The sequence below is a fragment of the Ovis aries genome, chromosome 15, assembly GCF_016772045.2.
Source record: "Ovis aries strain OAR_USU_Benz2616 breed Rambouillet chromosome 15, ARS-UI_Ramb_v3.0, whole genome shotgun sequence".
Classification (NCBI taxonomy): Eukaryota; Metazoa; Chordata; class Mammalia; order Artiodactyla; family Bovidae; genus Ovis; species Ovis aries.
In genome coordinates, this window is record NC_056068.1 from 41,106,131 (window position 1) to 41,128,111 (window position 21,981).

General features: G+C 49.4%; 1 protein-coding gene across 4 annotated transcripts in view; it reads left to right on the forward strand.

Moving 5' to 3' along the window:
* GALNT18 (polypeptide N-acetylgalactosaminyltransferase 18) overlaps window positions 1-21,981 on the forward strand; it is a 354,952-nt gene that overhangs the window by 281,926 nt on the left and 51,045 nt on the right. For all 4 annotated transcript variants that reach the window (XR_003591776.2, XM_027979390.2, XM_027979391.2 and 1 more), the window contains exons 7-9: window positions 6,513-6,698; window positions 16,322-16,459; window positions 21,870-21,965. Coding sequence is in view for 3 of the 4 variants with exons in the window: in XM_027979390.2 (XP_027835191.1) it covers window positions 6,513-6,698; window positions 16,322-16,459; window positions 21,870-21,965 (420 nt within the window). In the remaining variant the exon portion in view is untranslated. The remainder of the gene's footprint in view (window positions 1-6,512; window positions 6,699-16,321; window positions 16,460-21,869; window positions 21,966-21,981) is intronic.

Below are 21,981 nucleotides of genomic sequence, written 5' to 3' on the forward strand. Positions count from 1 at the left end.
ACACCTGCCAGTTGCCCCAATAAGAAGGCACCTGACATCCAAGGACAAGTCCTAGCTGAAGGCTAATGAGTGGCAGAGGCAGGGTCCACAGTCTCTCCACCAGCCCCCAAGACCTGCGCGCTTGCTTGCAGTTCCCAGGTGGATGCACCAAGTTTTTCCTGAAACAATCGCAAAATTAGGGCTCCCTGGGAAGAGCTGGTGATGAGCAGGACTCACGCTGCCATTTACGACAGTTCAGGTTCTCAGTCATGGTCACATCTGGGGGCAGCCTGGCAGCTCCTCCGCGGGCATCTGTGAGCACTGGCGAGGTCAGGGGCTTCCCCTACACTGGGTTCATGGCTCTGTAAGACAAAACCGCCTGCAATCTCCCAGACTCATTTGATAACTTCCCAGGTTTTACGATGGTAATTTAAGCTCTGCAGCCAAAGTAACTCTCCTCCGTTGCAGCAGCCTGCACTTAAATGTCAGAGCTTTGCTGAAAAACCACTTGGGTTTGAAGGAAGTCATTGTGTTCAGTAAAATCTGGCACATTTTATGTTTATGGCCTTTATTAGGGGAGCCAGCTGAGCGAGTTAAACCGCCTCTCTGTATGGTTAGTCCAAGCCCAGGGCTCTGGGATTGCTGGAACCACTCATTCAAATCACAGTTATTGAACATGTACTAAGTCCTCGGTGCTGGCACATACAACATGCTCCTTGTCTTCCTGCAGCTTATCCTTTACGGAGGCGGAGGGCAGACATTGAAGGAATAAATGCATAAATAGAAGTATTGTGAATAAGCATCATTAAGGAAAAAGAGTGGAGAGCTAAAAGTACTCACAGGGGATCTAATTTGGACTGGGTGGGTGAAAGAAGGTGATATTTGAACTGGGTAACAAGCGAGGGAGTTTTTCCAGAAAGGGGCAATAGTGGGTACAAAGGCACAGAGAAAGGAGAGAACGTGGTGTGGTCGAGAAACATGCCCAGTGCCCATCCAGAGGCCACAAGGTCCAGCCTAGCCTCCGTCCCACCAGGCGTTCCTGGTGCCCGTAAGACTAGCATTCGCTTCACTCCTTATAACGGACCGGGGTCACAAGCACACAAGGGAAACGGTAGTGGCTTCCTACGCCCAGTGACCTCATCTGCCTTCTTGATTCGTGGCCCTTGTTCTGCTCTGATACCCAGCCCTGGCCCTTCCTCCTCCTGGCATCTCTACCCCCTAGAACCTGCGATACTGAGCTGTGGCTCTGCCCCTTTGTCCTCCCTCCACTGGCCCTGCTTCTCTAGCACAATGCCTCCTGTCTATCACCTCCCACAACATGCCACCACATGCCAGCTATGACCGCTGTCCCAGGCCTGGCACCCTTCTACTTCCTCATCCCCCGTTCCTCCCACGCCTCCATGGATGCTTCAGGGCATCATCTTTCATGAAACCCAAATGCCAGTGGTTTTCTTCCCTATCGCTTGTCTGCAGTCCGTGAGAGGGTCTCTGAGATCAGCTGTGGGGCAGACTTCTAAGGTTCTCTCTGGGTCAAGCCATGGGTCAGTGGAGTCACTCCTCATGTGAGGATCGTGGAGCACAGGCTCTCTCTTGTTTATTTCAGGGTCATTGTGCAGGGTCCAGAAGTGGAGGGGCAGACATGCCAAATACACTCTTCTGCTCCAACCAGAAGCTTCCAGGAACCCAAAGGCCATATACAAGGCAGATGGTCTCCATAGATGAGTTTCTTTTCACAGAAGAGAAGAGGGCAGAGGTGTTCTAGGTGAACAGGTGCCCCCAGCCCCTGGAGAGGAGCCTCTCCCTGCTGGGTCAGGCACTCTGGAGGGTAACATGTCTGTTGTCTGTTGGGCTTCACCAGACACATAACTCCTCTGCAATCACTTGTCTCCTGAATGTGGCTGTACAGGAGAAGTCAATAGCAACCATAATGGTTATTATAAAATACCTAAAAATACCAAGTGCAGACTAAGGGCTTAGCAATATTCCCTGCATTATGACAGGGGCTTCCAGAGCCCACAGTCCAGTTCAGCAGTCACTGCTATGCACGTTTCCTAGACCTGAGGTGAAGCACCCCAGAGTTGCCACTCAGCCAGGACATGATAGGATCAGAATAGACCCAGATATCCTGCCCCCGCCTCAACTAGCATGCATGAGGAGCTCACATGGAGGTAAGCTCAGGGTTAAATACATATCTGCACTCCATCCCCTTCTTTTCCGGGGTGAAATTGAGGCTTGGGAGGAGAAATAGCCTGCCAAAGGTGACAGTAGCAGGTGGCAGAGAAAAACGCTGGGATCCAATTCTCTCTGGCTTCAAAGCTGTGCTTTTAAACACTACGTGCTACCCTGACCCGGCCCAGCCACCCCACCTCTGCTGGAAAACCATGATCTGTTCTAGGCACCATTTAGTACCTGTCTAAAGAGAAGGAGGTGAAGAGCTTGGAGAACATTGTGGAAGAGGGGAGGAGATAGTCAAGAAGCAAATACAAGACTGTCATGATCGGGAAAGATAGGGCTGGAGCCACAGAACAGGACAGGTTAACCTAGGTGAGGGGGATACAGAACTGTGATGCTGAAGTGACACCCTGAGAACGTTACATGAAGTGGGGTAGGAGGGGTATGTGACGGCATATGCCGAAGTCCATAGGCGAGAGGAGCCCCGGCGTGCTGGGGGAAACAGGAATGTCAGCGTGGCTCCAGCGTGGACTGTGTCGGGAAGCAAGCACGGGGCTGGAGGGACGGGCAGGGGCCAGGCCCCAGGAGCCTCAGAGGCTGTACTGGGAAGGGTGCGGTGCCAGCAGGACATGATCCAGGGTGCACCTTCAAAACAAATATTGTATATTAATGCATATATATGGAATCCAGAAAAATGGTATTGATGAACCTGTTTGCAGGGTAAGAATAGAGACACAGAGGTAGAGAACAGACTTGTGGCCAGCGGGGGAAGGAGAGGGTGGGACGAATTGAGAGCATAGCTTTGAAACATATACACTGCCATATGTCAAATAGGTAGTTTGTGGGAAGTTGCGTGTAACAGGGAGTTCAACCCAGTTGTCTAGGACAACCTAGAGGGGTAAGGTGGGATGGGGCTGGGAGGAAGGATCCAGAGGAAGGGGACGTATGTATACTTACGGCTGATCCACACTTGCAGGACAGAAACCGATACTGTGAAACAATTATCCTCCAATTTAAAATAAAATACATTCATTCTGGCTGCTGGGTGGAGACGAGACTGGACGAGGAAGGCAGGAGGGAGGGCAGTTGTTCGAAGGCTGTTGCAGTGTCCAGATGGGACGTGGCAGTGGTCTGGATGAGGGCGTGGCTGCAGGACGGGGAGAGGGGTGTGGCTTCAAGAGCTCAGCGGAGTCCACACTGCTCCTTTCACTGAGCAGCCAAAGGCATGATGGGAGGTGCTGCAGCCACCCTTCTGATTAGAATCATGGCACATGTGCCCACTCTAAGGTGAAATGGTGACCAACTCTTTGAGAAACTGGTCTTGGAATCAAAGAGCTGTGTTACAAATCATGTTCTGTGTTGTGTTGCTGAAATATGTCAATTAGTAGCCTCCATTCTGGTTGCACAAGGAGTAATTACCCTGACTCTGTGTTGTCAGTACATATTCATGGTATTTACAAGGCTTTTCTTGAAAATCTGAGCAACCCGTGAATTGGAAATCAACACAGTCCCAGAATGTAGAGGTCATGGACACAAAGATGCATAGCCTGGGTCCTTCCACGGCTCCCTCTTCTGATCCTCAGAACCACCCCTGGGTGTGGGAACTTCCTTCAAATCTTGGTCACCCTAGGGGAAGCACTAGCTCTTCCTTGAGCTTTAGTCAAGTTCAGATACATCCTTCTGTTTTCCGTAACAGCTGTGTGGTCTCGGGTAAGGGACAGCCTTGATCTGTTTCCTCATTTGGCACTGGAGACAATAACCACTGGGCTTCCAGCAGCGCTACCACTAGGTGGCGCTAGTGGTAAAGACCCCGCCTGCCAATGCAGGAGACTAGCAGACACAGGTTTGATCCCTGGGTGGGGAAGATCCCCTAGACAACCCACTCCAGTGTTCTTGCCTGGAGAATCCCATGGACAGAGGAGCCAGGCAGGCAGAGTCAGACACGACTGAATCGACCTAGCACGCTGCTGCTGCTGCTGCTAAGTCGCTTCAGTCGTGTCCGACTATGTGCGACCCCATAGACGGCAGCCCACCAGGCTCCCCCTTCCCTGGGATTCTCCAGGCAAGAACACTGGAGTGGGTTGCCATTTCCTTCTCCAATGCATGAAAGTGAAAAGTGAAAGTGAAGTCGCTCATTCGTGTCTGACTCTTTGCGACCCCGTGGACTGCAGCCTACCAGGCTCCCCAGTCCATGGTATCTTCCAGGCAAGAGTACTGGAGTGGGGTGCCATTGCCTTCTCCGGGGCCTAGCATACACGCATACACAATAACTGCTACCTCACAGTATCTTATTCTGAAGATTCCGCTGTACATCATCAGTAGCAGCTGAGGCTGATCAAGTGCTGATTATGTGCTAGGCATCTTTCTAAGCACTTTGCATATTAGCACTTTAATCTTCTCAGCAGCCTTGTGAGATGGGAATAGTAGGATCCCCATTGGAGATGAGGAAACTGAGACACACTGAGGTCAAGTGAATAACTCACAGTCACACAGCTAGTATGAAACAGAGCCCAGATTTGAATGCAAGCAGTCTGAGTTAGTGGAGAAGGCAACGGCACCCCACTCCAGTGTTCTTGCCTGGAGAATCCCAGGGACGGGGGAGCCTGGTGGGCTGCCGTCTATGGGGTCGCACAGAGTCGGACACGCCTGAAGTGACTCAGCAGCAGCAGCAGTCTGAGTTCAGACCCTTTGCTCATAACCGCCATGCTACACAGTCCAGTGCTGGCACATAGCAGATGCTCAGTGGGGATGTCTGTTTCCTTTCCATTGGCCCTAAAGTGAAGATGAAAGTTGCCCAGTCACGTCGGATTCTTTGCAACACCATGGACTATACGGTCCATGGAATTCTCCAGGGGATCTTCCCAACCCAGGGATCGAGTCCAGGTCATTGCAGGCGGATTCTTTACCAGCCGAGCCACAAGGGAAGCCCATTGGCCCTAAATGGTATAGTAAATGCAAGAGAAGCTCAGAAAGTGGTCAGTCAGTGCCTTGCTTTCCAACTCTAGAAACTTACAGGGACCAATTGGTATGAAAAAGCCTGGTGGAAGAGAAGGCAGTCTCTTCCTAACCAACACAGGGGGAAATTAAGCTAAGCCTGAAACTGACCTAGCCTTAGAGGAAGACCTATGGGTGTTGATGGGTGCATGTTATAGGCGCGAATATCATCTGCCAAATTGCTCAACTGACAATACCTGACAAACGGCCACTGCTGTCCACCAGGAGATCTTGATTGCTTTTCTCCGAAGTCTTACTCATCAGTTCTGATCAGGTATTTCAGGTCCATCCCACTTTATTAAGCATGAATCATTTATTGAATGATTGTCTGGTTATATACACCAATCATTTGAATATTTATTCAAAAAGTACTTACCAAACGCCTACATGTACCAGGCTGTGTGTTCAGTGCTAGAGAAGAGAAATGAATGAGTTACTCTGCCCTCTAGGAACAGACTAGCAGGTAAGTTGTGGTGTCAAGAGCTTTGAGGGCCAGAGGAGGGAGCCATCGGCTGTGCCCCAAGAACTGAGCAAAGACCCCGCAACAGTGTGGCCAAGATCTTGAGAGATGATAATTTTTTTCAGCTGGAGAAGAGTAGGGCGGGCATCCCAAAATTGCAAATAGGGTGAGTAAAGGCCTAAAGGCACAAAAGGACATGCATGTTCCAGAACGCTAGACATCCAGAGTGTCTGGGATGATTGTGGCAAGGGCTCCAAGACACTGTCCCTCAACACTCAGGTTGCAAGCTCAGTTTTCTCTGTTTTTCAAAACTGAATTGCATCCAGTTGAAGCTCCTACTCACCAAAATCAGGGAGAAGCTTCATATCATTCCTTTCTTTGAACCTCCCCCTTCCTCGGGTTCCATCAGAACTCAGGGCTCAGGAAGGATGGAGCAGGAGCAGGGCGCTGGCTCTCCCTGTGGAGACTGCTCAGCCTTGTCCAGGCCCACATGGCCCGTTGTAATGTGACACCTCTCCTGGAGGTTCTGCTGGTTCCTCCATGTCAAACACTGCTGCAGAGACCATCACCAAGGATTTTGTTAACTTGGGGCAAGGAGAACTCAGATCACTGGTCACACAATGTCCAGTGTCCTCCTTGGGGGAAGGAAGGTGGAGGACTGGAGAGGAAGGGTGTATTAACTCTTTGCTGGTAACCACAGCAAACGGGAAGAAGACACAAATGAACGACTCAATAGCCTTCCTGTTCTGGGAGTGGAATTAAGGCACAGCTCGCTCCCTTTGCAAGCAGGAGAGGAAGGTGAGGCGAGCTGGGTGTGTCCAAGCTCCTGTTCGTTGTCACCCGTGGCCTGGGTTCAAGGCGCAGAGTCAAGTCTGGGCACTGATGAGTGGCTCCGTGTCTTCTGCAGGTATGGCAGTGTGGCGGGAGCGTGGAGGTCCTGCCCTGCTCACGGATTGCCCACATCGAGCGAGCCCACAAGCCCTACACCGAGGACCTCACCGCCCACGTCCGCAGGAACGCCCTCAGGGTGGCTGAAGTCTGGATGGACGAATTTAAAAGCCATGTGTACATGGCATGGAACATACCCCAAGAGGTAGGAAGCCACTGCAGGGATGGCGTTCTTGAGGGTTGATGGGGAGCAAACAAGCAAAGCAAATGTACAACTAAACGCTTCTTCCCAGGAGACAGCCAGGGTCTTATTTGCCATGCTGCCTGAGCTCTCAGCCCTAAGATACTGCATAAAGCAGAAAGGGGTCTGACCGCGGGGCGCCATGGGGTGCCTTACCCGCCCCATCTCTGGTCACCTCCTCCTTTCCCTCCAGACCACAATGTCCTCCTTCTATCTGAGAAAGTTGAACCAGGTGGCTCCAAGGTTCCAGCATGCTCCCAGGTCCTCAGCTTCTCTGACAATAGATATTTCATGGTCCCAGATTACAAATATCCCAGAAATTACCAAAATTCACCAAATGCACCTTAATATCCCTGTAGACTGAATGAGAGCTTCTCTGTCAAACCTTTGACCAAACCAATAAGCAATGTCCTTATACCTTTGGGATTTCTTGAACCACATGGGTGGGGCACTCCCACAAGGACCCTCAGGAGGAGAAGGGACCTGTTCTAGGCATTTTTTAGGCTGCTTGTTACCTTCAGAGAACCTCATCATTGTCTGCTACTGTCCGCTAGCCCTCTTATTGTTTAAACACTAAGCTGTGTCCAACTCTCTGTGACTCCTTGGGCTGTAGACTGCCAGGCTTCTCTGTCCATGGGATTTCCCAGGCAAGAATACCAGAGTAAGTTACCATTTCCTTCTCCAGGGTATCTTCCTGACCCAGGGATCAAACCCATGTCTCCTCATTGGCAGGCAGATGCTTTACCACTGAGCCACCTGGGAAGCCCCCTAGCCCTGTAGTCACCCATATTTAAGAAGTGCAAGAGACTATTTACAGTAGCTAGAATATGTGGGACTTCCCAGGTGGTGCTAGTGGTAAGAACCCACCTGCCAGTGCAGGAGATACAAAGAGACATGGGTCCCTGGTCAGGAAGATCCCCTGGAGGAGGAAATGGCAACCCACTCCAGTATTCTTGCCTGGAAAATCCCATGGACAGAGAAGTCTGGAGGGCTACACTCCATGGGGTCGCAAAGAGTCAGTCACTACTAAAGTGACTTAGCACAGAACAGGAAGCAACCTAGATGTCCATCGACAGATGAGTGGATAAATAAATTGTGGGACATGTAAACAATGGAATATCACTCAGCCATAAAAAGGAATGTATTTGAGTCTGTTCTAATGAGGTGGATGAACCTAGAGCCTATTATACAGAGTGAAGTAAGTCAGAGAAAGATAAATATTGTATACTAACATATATATATGGAATCTAGAAAGATGGTACTGAAGAGTTTATTTGCAGGGCAGCAATGGAGAAAGAAACATAGAGAACAGACTTATGGACATGGGGGGAGGAGAGGAGAGGAGAGGGTGAAATGTATGGAAGGAGTAACATGGAAACTTACATTCAGTTCGGTTCAGTTGCTCAGTCGTGTCTGACTCTTTGCGACCTCATGAATCGCAGCACGCCAGGCCTCCCTGTCCATCACCAAGTCCCAGAGTTCTTTCAGACTCACGTCCATCAAGTCAGTGATGCCATCCAGCCATCTCATCCTCGGTCATCCCCTTCTCCTGCCCCCAATTCCTTCCAGCATCAGAGTCTTTTCCAATGAGTCAACTCTTCGCATGAGGTGGCCAAAGTATTGGAGTTTCAGCTTCAGCATCAGTCCTTCCAATGAACACCCAGGACTGATCTCCTTTAGAATGGACTGGTTGGATCTCCTTGCAGTCCAAGGGACTCTTCAAGAGTCCTCTCCAACACCACAGTTCAAAAGCATGAATTCTTCGGCGCTAATCTTTCTTCACAGTCCAACTCTTACGTCCCTACATGACCACTGGATAAATCATAGCCTTGACTAGACGGACCTTTGTTGGCAAAGTAATGTCTCTGCTTTTTAATATGCTATCTAGGTTGGTCATAACTTTCCTTCCAAGGAGTAAGCATCTTTTAATTTCATGGCTGCAAAACTTACATTACCATACGTAAAATAGATAGCCAGTGGGAATTTGCTGTATGTCTCAGGGAACTCAAACAGGGGCTCTGTATCAACCTAGAGGGATATGATGTGGGGGAGATGGGAGGGAGGTTCAAGAGGGAGGGGACATATGTATACCTATGGCTGATTCATGTTCAGGTTTGACAGAAAACAACAAAATTCTGTAAACCAATTGTCCTTCAATGAAAAAATATATTTTTTTTAAGTGCAAGACAGAAAGCAATGTATCTCTGGTAGCTTTGTTCAGCCTTGCTGTGTGTCATACGGAAATGACCTTGGACAGCTGGGTTAGGTGAGCCTAACAGATGCCAGCCACGGGATCCCCACCTGCTCGCCAGCCAGTCTGCCTGAAGGTCATTGCTTAGGTTGTGTTTTATGTGACATGGAGCTGTTGACTGTATGACCTCCTGCTTTGCTCCGAGGCCATGGCTTCTCCTCGAGAGTCCTTTGGAAAGCCTCTGCTCTCTCCTCCTGACAGCTAAATGGTTGATCTTTGCTCAAAGTTTCCATGTGAAGGCCTTATTTCCTGATATCTCCACCAAGTTACTGTTTTACTCAGGCTGAGGGATTGAGAAAGTAGGCTGGGTGGGATCTTTCAAGCAGTTCCCTAAGGACCACCACCATGGCACGGGGGGGAGTGGGTCTTGGGTTGGCTGCACCTTTGTACAATCAACCAGACCTCAGCAGTCGGGAGAAAGAATGAGGAACCCCAGCAGTACCAGCGGGAGCCCAACCTTGATGAACCAGCCCCGAACACAGCTCTGACAGTGGGAGTGTTTCTAGGGAAACGGTGGTGCGTTCTGGACCCATCTGTGGCTGTGGGCGTTGGATCACAGCACTCTGGGCTGAATGCCGAGCCCTGCTGTGGGAGTCCTCTGATAGCAAAATGTTGAGCACACTTGGAAATTCTCCAGGAGCTCACCAGCAAAGCAGTGTGATTCCCCGGGTTCTGTAAAGGACTGGGGTCCTGTCCATGCCCTTGTCCCCCTTCTCTCTGCACTGTAAAGCCGCAAACTTTGTAGCCCTCTCCACCACACCCCCTGCCACTGCAGCTGACAGATGTTGAAATAGACAGCAAATCCGAAGAGTGGTAGAGAATTGTGTACTTTGAGTAAAAGTAATTGGAAAATGATGAAACTCAGTGTCTGCTGGTGACTCCTAGAGGAGTTCAGACCAAGTCAAGTGGGTGGGAGCTGGGGGGTGGTAAGACAAGAAGGACAGGTGAGAGGTGGAAATGTCCAGGATAAAGCCTTTAGGAGGAGAAGGAAGAGGTCAGTGTGTTTCCTCTTGAGCCCCTGTTCGCTACTATGTCCAAACTCCCCCTTCTGCCTCTATCAGGCTTGTGGGAAGAGCCACTCCGTAGCTCCCATTCACTTCTGAAGTCACATATCAATACCGAAGCTGCTTTTGACAGAGTCATCATGGGCCTCCTACCTGCTTAATTTAATGAATATTTTAAAGTCTTCAACTTACAGGATCCCACCTTTTCCTTGAAACTCGTCACTCCCTCGGCTCCATGATTCCACACCCTAGACCGTCTGCATCTCTCTGACTGCTCCTAACTCCTTGTAGGCAACTCTTGCTTCCGGGGGATGTTTCAGTGCTCCCCAGGAATCCATCCTTGGCCGCCTGCTCTTGTGATAGACCTCTGCAGGGCAATCCCACTGACTCTTGGGTTCTGCACTGCCTACCTAGAGAGGACCTTGGCCTGACTCCTGCCTTTAGCTGCAGACTTCACCTGCACATCTTCCCCTGGGTGTTCCCACAGGCACTTCAGTCTGAATCTGACCAAAACTGAGTGTATCTTTCTTCCCCAAATCTGCTTCTGTTCTTATCCTGTGTCTAAATACATGATGCCCCCCATCTGCCTAGACTTGTGAGCCTATTCCTGAGCGTCATTCTTTAATCATCCTCCATTCCCAGTCCATCATCGAGCCCACCTTTCCATTCCTCTCGCTTCTGAGTTCAGGCCTTGCTTCTTCCTCTGCAAGAGCCTCTGGCTGGTTTCCCTGACTCAAGTCTTACCCCTTAAATCTATCCTTCCCACTACCCAGAGTCATCTTTTTAAACTCACGATGACCATGCCGCTGTCCTACTTGAAATCTTTAAATGACTCTCCGTGTGCTCAGGATCAGGCATAGAGAGCAGCATTGGATGTGGGTCTACACTTTATCCTCCAACCACCTCCCCAGTCCCGCCGCCCGCCACCCTGAGTTTGGAGGCTCTGCAGATGGCATGGACTGGGGCACTTCCCTGAGTGCTGCCCTTATCTCTCCATGGGGGCCCATTTTGTCCTCTCTGCTTGCAGTTCCTCTCAAAACTTCTTCCCCAGCCTCCACCCTTACCACTTCTCCTCCATCTTTTTAGACTCCGCTCTGCTGACGTCTTCTCTAGAAGGCGGTCCCGTCTGGGAAGAATGCCCTTTCCCCTGCGTGTCTCCGTCACTGCGTCATTACCCTGCAAGAGAATGTTCCATTGTCTGAAAAATCTCTCTCTCATTAGATCAATGGCTCTTAAATCTGGCTGAACTTTAAAATCATTTGGGCTCCACCCCAGAGATTATGATTTAATTGGTTTGGAAGGGAACTAGGGATTTTTTTTCTTTTTTTGAAGGCTCTTTGGGGATGTTAATGTTCATCCGGGGCTGAGAATCACTGCCCTAGACCGTGGGCTCCCTGAGGACAGATTGTGATATTCCTATTTGTGTCACCAGGTCTAGCCCAAGGTGAGGTGCATGGCCAGGGCTCAATAAAGCCTCACTAACATTTATTAACAAATGAATCTGCTGGCCCCGTGTGTGATCCCATTCTCCTTTGATCAATGACTCCCCAAAACAGCTCTACTAACCAACTGCATCAGAGTCACTTGGAAACCTTTTTAAAATGTTGATTCTGTGTCTCATCCTCAGAGATTTTGATGAGGAGGTGTGTAGTGGTGCCCGAACCTATGAAACGCTGTCTAGGTGCTAGTTTGGGGAAGCCAGATTTGGGTAACACTCGTTTACCTGCTTATTTTTCCCAGCTCACCCATAGCATCACCTACTCCAGGAAGCCTTCTTTGACTGCTGTCCTCCCCTTCCGCATCATCCTGGCCGTCCCACACCATGGGATAGACTAAGGGCCCCTCTTCTGTTGCCCCTCAACACTCTCTGCTCCCTTCCATGCTTCACACTCTGTGCAGAGTCTGTTTACTTGTCTGGATCTTTCAAATTCTCCTCTCAGACAGAATGTGACTTCTTCTTCTTTGTGTTCATGATGCTTAGGACAGTGCCTGACACAGTCTAGGCACTCAGTAAAGATGAAGTTGAAAAAGAAATGAGAGGAAGGAATTATGGGTTCTGCATCCCTCTGTGTTTTCCCCAGGACTTTCCCCGGCTGTCCTTGAAGTAGCAGCATCGCAGTACCTTCTGCTCAGTCCCAGGCACATCTGCTCCCAATTTCCTTAAGCTTCTGTCTACAAGTGCAGAGCTGGAACCCTTCAACCCTGCCTAGTTGGCTGCTTGGAGAATTAAATAAGTTAACATGTGGAAAGACTTTGATCAGTGCTTGGCCAATAGAAAGCATTAGAGAATTGATTCTCACCCGAGCCTCAGAATGCCCTTGTTGGGCAGTCATCCTCCCTTGCTGCCCTCTATGCGGAGTTCTTCCCTGGCCGTGCACTGAAGAGAACCAGCTCTCTCACCCACTCCCTCACCACGTGCAGTCCCAAGCTTTCGGAAGATCAGAGGAGCCTTCCGCTCACGCTTCCTCTACTTTAATTGAAAGTCAGTTTGCTTATCAGCAAACAGAAAGTCAGTCTGCAGCAAAGCATCACTATTTCCTTACGCAGGATTCGGAAACTCTTGCTTCCTCTTGCCTGAAGACAGGCTGAGTACCAAGGATGACTCACCATGGCTGTTAGGCGACGACCATTCTTGAGGTTTGGCTACAAGGAATTTTGTGTGTGGCTGCACACAGAGGCAGGAATACTGGACAGCTTTTTTTGTAGTTAAGTATATTAGTGTCCCAGGACTGCCAAAACAAATTACCACAAACTGGGTGACTTAAAACAGCAGAAATGTGTTCTCTGGTAGTTTTGGAGGTCAGAAGCCCACAGTCAAGGGACTGCCAGGCCCATGCTGCCTCCAGAGGCCCTGGGGGAGGGTCCCTCCTGGCCTTTTCCAGCTTGCGGGGGGCTCTCGGGGTTCCTTGGCTTGCAGATGTGTCTTTTCATTCTATGCTTCTATCTCCGTGTTTCCTCTCCTTTCTCTCATACAGATTTAGGATCATCCTAAATCCAGAATCATCTCAACATCTCTAATTAAGTATATCCACAAAGACCCTTTTCCCAAATAAGGTCACATTCAGAGGTTCTGGGTGGACACTGTTCAACCCTCTAATTATTTGGCCAGGGAAGATACATGTATTTTCTAATAATAAGGGTCAAGGTGACCTTCTCTGAGGAAGTTTGCTCATTTCCCAATTTCTGCCTCCTGCTCCGAAATAGAGTTTGATGCAATTTATAGCGAACAACACAGTACAGATGTGCTGAACCATTAAAATGGGAAGGCAAAAGTCAATTAATAAACAGGAAGGGGAAAGGGACACAATATCCAGACATGGAAGCCGAGCAAAACTCTGTTTCTTGAGTCTCCTAGAAGTTAAAGTAGAGTGTACTCCTGATGTATTGTCTCTCTCCCACTTTTGATTAGGTTAGAAGTAGAGAGACAAACGGCTTCCCTGGTAGCTCAGATGGTAAAGCGTCTGCCTGCAAGGCAGCCGGGTTCGATGCCTGGGTCGGGAAGATCCCTGGAGAAGGAAATGGCAACCCACTCCAGTACTCTTGCCTGGAAAATTCCATGGAGGGAGGAGCCTGGTAGGCTACAGTCGACAGGGGTCACAAAGAGTTGGACACGACTGAGCTACTTCACTTCACTTCAGAGAGACAAACTCTCCCTTGATCCTGAATGTAGAAAGGAAGTTTTCCCATGGGAACCTAGATTTTTTAGGAAAACACAGAGGTCTTCCTGAGACGGATTCTTCTAGTGGCTTTCTGTAAAAGCTGAGACAGTGTTCATTTGTCATCACATATAGCATTAAGTGGGATGGCCTGGGTCCAGGCACATAGCTTTGTGATGTAAGGGTAAAGCGCAGAGAAATTTAAAGAGTTAGTACTTAAGAGATGTCTTTAAGTTAATACTTAACAGAGGATTGAGCAGGATACATTTCTCGTCAGTTGCTGTGTTCATTGTTTCATACATATTTTTTCAACTCGGTCTCATCAGTAGAGTTCAGGTGCAGTGCTAGACGAGGGACACAGAGATCAGCAGGACACGTTTCCTGATCATCAGGGAACAGGGGTCCAGCAGAGAAATAACAAGTGGAAGTTGCTGGGAAGGCTCTGGGCAGGAGCTAGGGAGCAGACCGATCATAGAAGAGGTTATCAGGAAATGCTCCAAGGGCATAACCTCACTGAAATTGCGCCCTGGGATTCCAGAACTTAAACCTTCAGGCTGTAGCAAGTTCAAATTTTTATATGACCTGAACTTCGGTAGATAAAAATAAATGTATTTCTTCTATATTTATTTTTGTTTTGACTCAAGCCCCCATTGTCTGATATCAAGAATGTGATCTGATCATGTCCAGATACATGCAGCAACTGTCTTTGTGGTTTTCCCCAGATATTTCAGAGTTAAACTGTCAATTTCATTATTTTCCCAACCCCACTAACTTGATCCCAGAATTGACGGTAGAACCAGATGGGGTCACACTGGCAGCCCATGGACCGCAGTGTCAGAGGGAGAGACCTGTGCTGCCCCATCCTGCTGTCTCTGCTCCAAGCTGCTATCTCACGAGACAACACTTGCCCTGTCTGGTCGCTGGCTCCATGGTGTCATCCTCTGAGATGTCACCTGTCTCTATCTGATCCCCAGCTGGTGGGACCCCTCTCCATCTTCTGCTGTGGCATCAGCTCTTTCTCAGCTGATTTTGTGCCCTATTCAGCAGCTGGGGTACAGGTCCCAGGGCTTCCTGGGACCACAAGAAATGTGGGGGGTTCTCTCTCACTCACACTAAAGGACACACCCATGTCTCTGTGACTGCTCCTTGCCTGCTGCACCGCAGTGGCTCAGGGCCACGTCTTTGTTACGCCTGGGAAATGAGGGACGCAGTACTGTCTATGCTAAGCACCCCAACCAGGCTTAGAGAGAGGGGCTCTACTTCTTCCGCAAGGACTTGGTCTAAGCAGGCAGAAGGTCAGGCTCTTGCAAATGCCCCTGTAAATTTTAAAGCAGACCCAGGCTGATGGGTTCAGCTCCATCACTTACTAGCTGTGGGATTTAGGCAAGTCACCCAGGAGGTCACTGAACCTCCCACATCTCCAAAATGAGGGTTATATTGTGCTCCCTCATGAGTTTAAATAGGACCATATATGTAAATTTAATATAAAGTGAAAATGAAAGTTGCTCAGTCGTGTCTGACTCTTGCGACCCCATGAACTATACAGTCCATGGAATTCTCCTGATCAGAATACTGGAGTGTGTAGCCATTCCCTTCTCCAGGGGATCTTCCCAACCCAGGGATCGAACTGAGGTCTCCTGCACTGCAGGCAGATTCTTTACCAGCTGAGCTGCCATGGAATCCTAAAAATTAAATATAAGTAAAATATAAAAATATCTGTGTCTGTCTCATATGGAACAAAGCCTGGCCCATTGTGTTATGTAAGCCTTAGCTGCCCTGATCACTAGGAATAGTATTAGAATTAGCAGTATTCCATCTTCAACTCTTTTCCTTACCTCTCCCTCTCCCCCACACAGTTCAGAATCTCTCATCTTATCTCTTGAGATAGAGGTAACTGTGTTGTTGGTTCAGTCGCTCAGTCATGTCCAGCTCTTTGCAACCCCATGGGCTGCAGCACGCCAGGCTTCCCTCTCCTTTACTCTCTCCCGAAGTTTGCTCAAACTCATGTCCATTGAGTCAGTGATGCTATCCAACCATCTCTTCCCCTATCGCCCCCTTCTCTCCTGCCCTCAATCTTCCCCAGCCTCAGAATCTTTTCCAATGAGTCAGCTCTTCACATCAGGTGGCCAAAGTATTGGAGCTTCAGCATCAGTCCTTCCACTGAATATTCAAGACTGATTTCCTTTAGGATTGACTGGCCTGATCTTGCTGTCCAAGGGACTCTTAAGAGTCTCCTCCAGCACCACAGTTTGAAAGCTTCAATTCTTTGGCACTCAGCCTTCTTTATGGTCCAGCTCTTAGATCCATACATGACCACTGGAAAAACCACAGCTTTGAATATATAGACATTTGTCAGCAAAGTGATAGCCTTACTCAGACTATATTCTTCCATTTCTTTTACTTACACAAAGACTACAGCTTTTTTTCTTTAGTATTTTTTAAGGATTTAGTCCCTTTATTTTCAATGGCCTTTGACAACAGTCCCCATCAGTGCTGATCTCCTGTTTTGCAGACCAAACAGGATGGTTATGGGGCCAAGGCACACATGGGGAAACGCCTGAGTTAAGTTCCCAGGTAATGCCTTCAACAGGCAGTCTCCAGAACTGTGGTCAGGGAGGTTCAGGGAAAAGCGGTACCACGGTGGTGGCTGCATCTCTGTGTTTGCATCTCGCACAGGACTCAGGAATTGATATCGGGGACATCACTGCAAGGAAGGCTCTGAGAAAACAGCTGCAGTGCAAGACCTTCCGGTGGTACCTGGTCAGCGTGTACCCAGAAATGAGGATGTACTCGGACATCATTGCCTACGGGGTGGTAAGGAGCCCACCCTTGGGGTTTCATCCAGACACATGCGCCCAAGTGGGACCTGTGATAGACCTGGGGACAAGAGGCTGGTTTCTGGAGCTTCATGTGAAGCAGCCTATACGTTCATGGCCCACACCTCTCCATTCCCTTGAGAGGGGTGCTTAGTCTCTCCTTACAATCCTAAGCAATTCAGCGCTGGCCCCAAACACGAATATGCCACTTAATAAAGCAAAAACATGCAGTTAGGTTAAGATCGCAAGACAACCCCAACTGTTTCCCAAGTATGGGTGCCTGAGATTCTACCAACCAGCCTGCATGCCTCCCTCACCCAAGGTGCTATGCCTTCCACTCATGCAGAGCCTCCTAGAAAGCAGATCTGGGAAGCATATCCTTCCAGAGTTCATTGGATTTTGAGTGATGTTTTAGTACTACTTATTGATTGGCGGTTCCCCCAGCAGAGGCAGCAAGACAGAGAGGCAGAGCAGAGGGTTTGGATCCACATGGACCTGGTTCCAGTCTTGACCCAGCCACTTCCTGAGCGAGTGTCTTAATGTCTGTGGTTCTCAGTTTCTTCATATGTTAAGTGGGGTAAAATAATGCTCTCCTCATGGGTAGAAGAAAGTCTCCGATATAGAAATGTAGTTTGTGTCTGAGGTTAAAATACTTTGAAGATGATAAACTCTCCCCATGCTTCCAATATCCCCAGGACATTACAATTCTTAAGGTATTTTAAATACCTGATTGATTTTTGGATATCTGTCCTGGTTTTTGCTGAGCGAATACATGAGGATTCTCTATGACAGTTAAGCCCTCAAAATTACCCTCGTAACTCTCCCCTGGGGTTACTAGGCTCACTCCCTGCCCCTGGTGTGTTACAGATGGGGAAAGAAAGAAGCACAGTGACTGCCCATGTTCACACAGGTCGTCAACCTGAGTGAAACTGAGTCTAGAGCATCAGCTTCTGATATCACTCCCATTCCTCCCTCTGGAGTGTCCCCTCAGACCTTTTAGATACTCCAGGATGAAAACTTGACGGAAGAATTCTTCCTCTGATGGCCTGTGGCCAGAACTGAGTTCAAGGCCTGCCTCGGCAGGAACTTAATGGGCACAGCCTCAGCCTGGAGAGGAAGGATTCTGCTAAAGGGCCAGCTTCAGTGTTCCCTTGGGCCTGTCAATGCTCACATCCTAGGATTCTAAAGGAGACAGAGCCAGGGTACCAGGAACTGCCCCTTTCGACCCCCCTGCAGGGCCTCTGTTGTCCCCAGAGGCCTGACTATCAGAGGGGGTTGTGCCTTCCCCTGAGAGTCCCCGTGCTGTGGCTGACATGTCCTGAGAGAACTGCCCAGTGGCCTCTTGCCTCCCCCCTTCTCAGGCTGGTATAATTCAAATGTCAGGAAACTCCTCAGCTGGCGCTGCTCAGCGGTTACCTGAGGCCCCAGACCCTGCCTTCACCGTGGAAGCACGCTGGACTGTGAGGTGCCCATCTGCCCCATCCAGCTCCCCAGAACCGTCCTGAGGACACAGCTGATATCTATCCACAGCACATCATGTGTACTGCCTGGTTACTCTTGGACCAAAATAGGACAGACATGCTACTGTGGCTCCGGAGAAGCTGTTGGCCCAGGCCTCTGAAAGCCAAGGCAAGCTTCTGGATTCACGATCTCACCAAGCTATCAGCTGTAGCTAAAAGTATTTGCCAAACTCAGCCAGAGAGGCATAACAGTGGAGGTGCCTGCACGCAGCCATTGCAATCCTGGGTCTGGGCCCAAGACATTCTGGTCGTGTAAGCAAAAGAGTCTCATCGTAGGAGCACAGATAGCACGTTCACCGTGTAGACCCCTCACCCAGATCACTCCCAGAAACCTTTGGCTGGTCAAATAGTAAGTGGCATATCCACATTGCGATCTGGATCTGGCTGAGTCCACAGTGGGGGCTGTTTTCAGTCTGTCCTGCTGAAAACCCATCCTCCCGCCACTCCAGAGGACTGCACTGCGTCAGCCATTCCTGGGACTGGCGGACGTCTGTGACCCTGCACGTGTGCATTCACGACCCTGCACGCGTGCATTCGCCGGCTACTGTTCAGGGCTCGGCTGGAGCCCCTCTCTCCTGCCTCCTCCACGAGCTGCGCTCTTACATGAGCAGAGACACTTGCTTGTCCAGAAGCGTAATGAACTCAATAAGGGCAGTAAGCTGGTGATGGTTGAGGCAGGATGCAGTGCAAGAGCAAGACAATTTGTGGAGCTGAATCTTTCTTCCTGGTGATTACTTTTACTCTGAAGTGGAGAGACCAGATGTCTTCTCGGTGAAGGTTTTTTTTTTCCCCCTTCCAACTCATGCCTAAACTTCATTGCTCAGGTCAAATAACCCCCTGGAACTCTCAGGCCGCTGTCAAGTCTGAATAACCCAGACCATTAATCTAGTAAAAGGTCTCCTTAATGCCTCCGGCAGGCAGAAGGATCATGGGCCTTGCAGTGTGGGCATGGGCCTCCCCCAGGATTCTGAGCTTCGGGCCTGGGAGACAGCATGGCTTCGACTAATCCCAGCTCTGGTGCTGACAGGAGAGATGGAGTGGCATCCAGAAACAGACATGCCTGCTTCTGAAAGTTAGCTTCGCTGCTTAATCACTGTGTAACCCTGGCAGTTTGTAAAACCTTAAAGGTTAGAGTCATATCACTTCCTGGGACATGTTTCACAGTCTCAGGATTGTCACCATTTGATGACGGAAAGAGCTTGGGCTTTGGAGACAGACTCCAGCTCTGCCATTTCTCCAACTCTGAGGCCATTCATTCATTGCTCATTTTCTTCATTCATTCATCCCATAAGGACTTACTGTCTAATACGTGCCAGGGCTGTCCTGTGTCACAGGCAGTGAGAAAGCCTTCGACCTGGTCTGGTGACGGATAGAGGAGCCAGGCAAGTAGAGAAGTGACTAGAACACAGCGTGTAAGTGCTGCGCTCAGAGAAATGGAGGTATGGTGGCCCCACACCCCGATGCAAGTCAGCAAAGGCTTCCAGAGTGACGGAGAGGCTGAGAACCACGGGAGGAGGAGGGCTTAGTCGGGGGAAAGAGAAGGCCAAAGCAGAGGGCCCATGCAGTGGGAACAGCGTTACAGGCCGAGAGGTGAGGCAGAGCTTCTTGCTACAACATAACTTCCTGCACCCTTAAGAGAGTTAGCATTACCAATCTGGCTGAGTGATTTTGAGGATTAGGTGGGATAATGCATGGAAAGCCCTTCACCTGGAACCTGGTGCATAGATGCAGTCATTAACGCTAACTTCCCTGACTGGCTTTCAGGATAGTTATAGCAGTAATAATAGCACCTAATAGTTATTGCACTTTTGCTATTTGTCAGGCCCTGTACTAAGCACTTGCAGAGATTATTTCAGTTAATCCACAAACGTATGAGTTTGGCACTATAATTATCCATATTTAAGAGAGAGAAGGAAATAGACAAGGAGTTATGTTGCTTTGCCCAAGACTAAACAGCTGGAGCCAAGATTTCATCTCAACCTGTCTCTCCCAACTTCCTCATCAGACAATCTGCTTAATAGGGGATGGATGACACAGAATCAAAGAGGACTTTATCAAAAGTCACCACCCACCCTCATTCAGAGGCCAGCTTTGGGGGCCCACAGGAGAGCCATGTCTGATACCAGGGCTTTCTGGAACTTTATGCAGGTCTCACTAATGGATCACGGCTTCAGATATGACAGACAGCCCTCCGTGGGCCGTGGGAGGAGTCCAGGGTGTATTTGCATGTACTCCTCCCACGCAGGCCAGTCAGGTAGTTGGTTTATGATAGAGGATTTTATGCTGCATGGATGCTTCTGGGGCCCTGCCTAGGGAGCTGATACATGTTCATGTTTCTCCAGAACCTCTAAACTCCAAGTTTGAGATTGAGCTGCTATCACCCAGTAAGGGAAGGGGAGCTGAAAAGAAAAGAATTTGACTCTGTTCTTTGTCCCCTGTCAAGAACAGGATGTTCATAGATCAAGTGTGGGCCTCCAGTTATCTGTTGTGCTTCACACTTGTTAATTCACTGCACTCCTACCATGAAGACTACAAAAACTTAGCCTCTGTCTGCCTCTGGCCCTCCCCGGATAGATGACTCACCTGTGGCCCATTGCCCTGGTCTCCCCTGGACCCCCATCTCCAGCCTCCAGTTGTAAATAAAGTGCTTTGATCACTAAGAAGAGCTATGTAAGCTAGCTTGGTAGGTAAAGCTAGTTTAGGTGGGTAAAGATACCATAAGCTCTCTTACAGGCCCAGGTACAGCTAGACCCAGGCACTCGCGCTGGGAAGCCACGAAAACCACAGCGGGGGCAGGATCATCTCTTATCTCTAAATCCGTCTGCCTCCTGCTTCATCCCCCCTTCATCACAGCTGGATTTCTCTGTTTGCACAAGCCCAGCAGATCCCCATACCCGATCTAAATGGCCCCACAGTCTGAGTGGCCAGCACCCACTGAGCATGGTGTTTGGTCTCTCATCAGGATCCCTAGGGCAGAATAAGAGGATGATGAGATTGTCACATTCCAGAAAGAGAAGGATGGGGAGAGAGGAGGAAAGAAAGAGAATCGTCAATTCATTCTAAACTAAGAGTTGGTGCCTGCCCTGGTCTCCTCAGCTGTGACATGTAAGCAGGCCCACATGAACCACAAGCTGCCCTTTCCAAGGGCTGAGAGTGGGCTTAAGCCAGAAGGGGACATTGAGTATCAGCTTTCCTACCTAGATGTGCTAAGATATTGGTTCATAGGTCTTTTGTACTGTTGATTGGCATGTGTTTGTAGGTGAGGATAAGAGACACCTCTCTCCTCTCCTGTTCCCTCTCTGGTCCGCTTCTCTCTTATTCACCCACCAGACCTTCCACTCTAGGGAAACTTCATTAGCTGGGTCCCCACTGGGGCCTGGCCAGCCACTGCTGGATCTGGAGGAGACAGAGAAGACCTGATCCCAGGGGGCATCCCAGGCCCCCAAACAGCTGACATGTTCCTCTCGTCCCTCAACCCTCAAGAACAAAGTCTTCTATCCAGGGACTTCTGTTGGCCATTGTGCCACCCTTGTGCAAAAGGAGAGGATGAGAAATGTAGTGCCATCTGTGTGTGTGTGTCTGTGTGTGTGTGTCTGTGTGCCATATTTTTACCTAGACCCTCTCAGCTCCCAAAATCCTGTTTAACAGCATCCAAGTTCTTGTCCTTCAGAGGAGGCTGCTCTGCCTTCAGCACCTTTAATGCAAGGCCAACACTGTTGGTTTCTTGGTATTTGTTGGTACTTGTTGATTTCTGTAGTATTCAGGGTTGACTGAAAGCAGAGTTGACTACGGAAGCAGAGCCTGTCTCAGTGGAATGCTTGTTTCTCCTGATTCAATGCTTTTATTTCTCTGTTTCTTATGTGTGACTCCCTCTCCTCTGGTGTTCAGTTGCAGAACTCCCTGAAGACTGATTTGTGTCTTGATCAGGGTCCAGAGACAGAAAATGTTCCTATTGTGTACATCTGCCACGGGATGACACCCCAGGTGAGTGTTCTGAGAT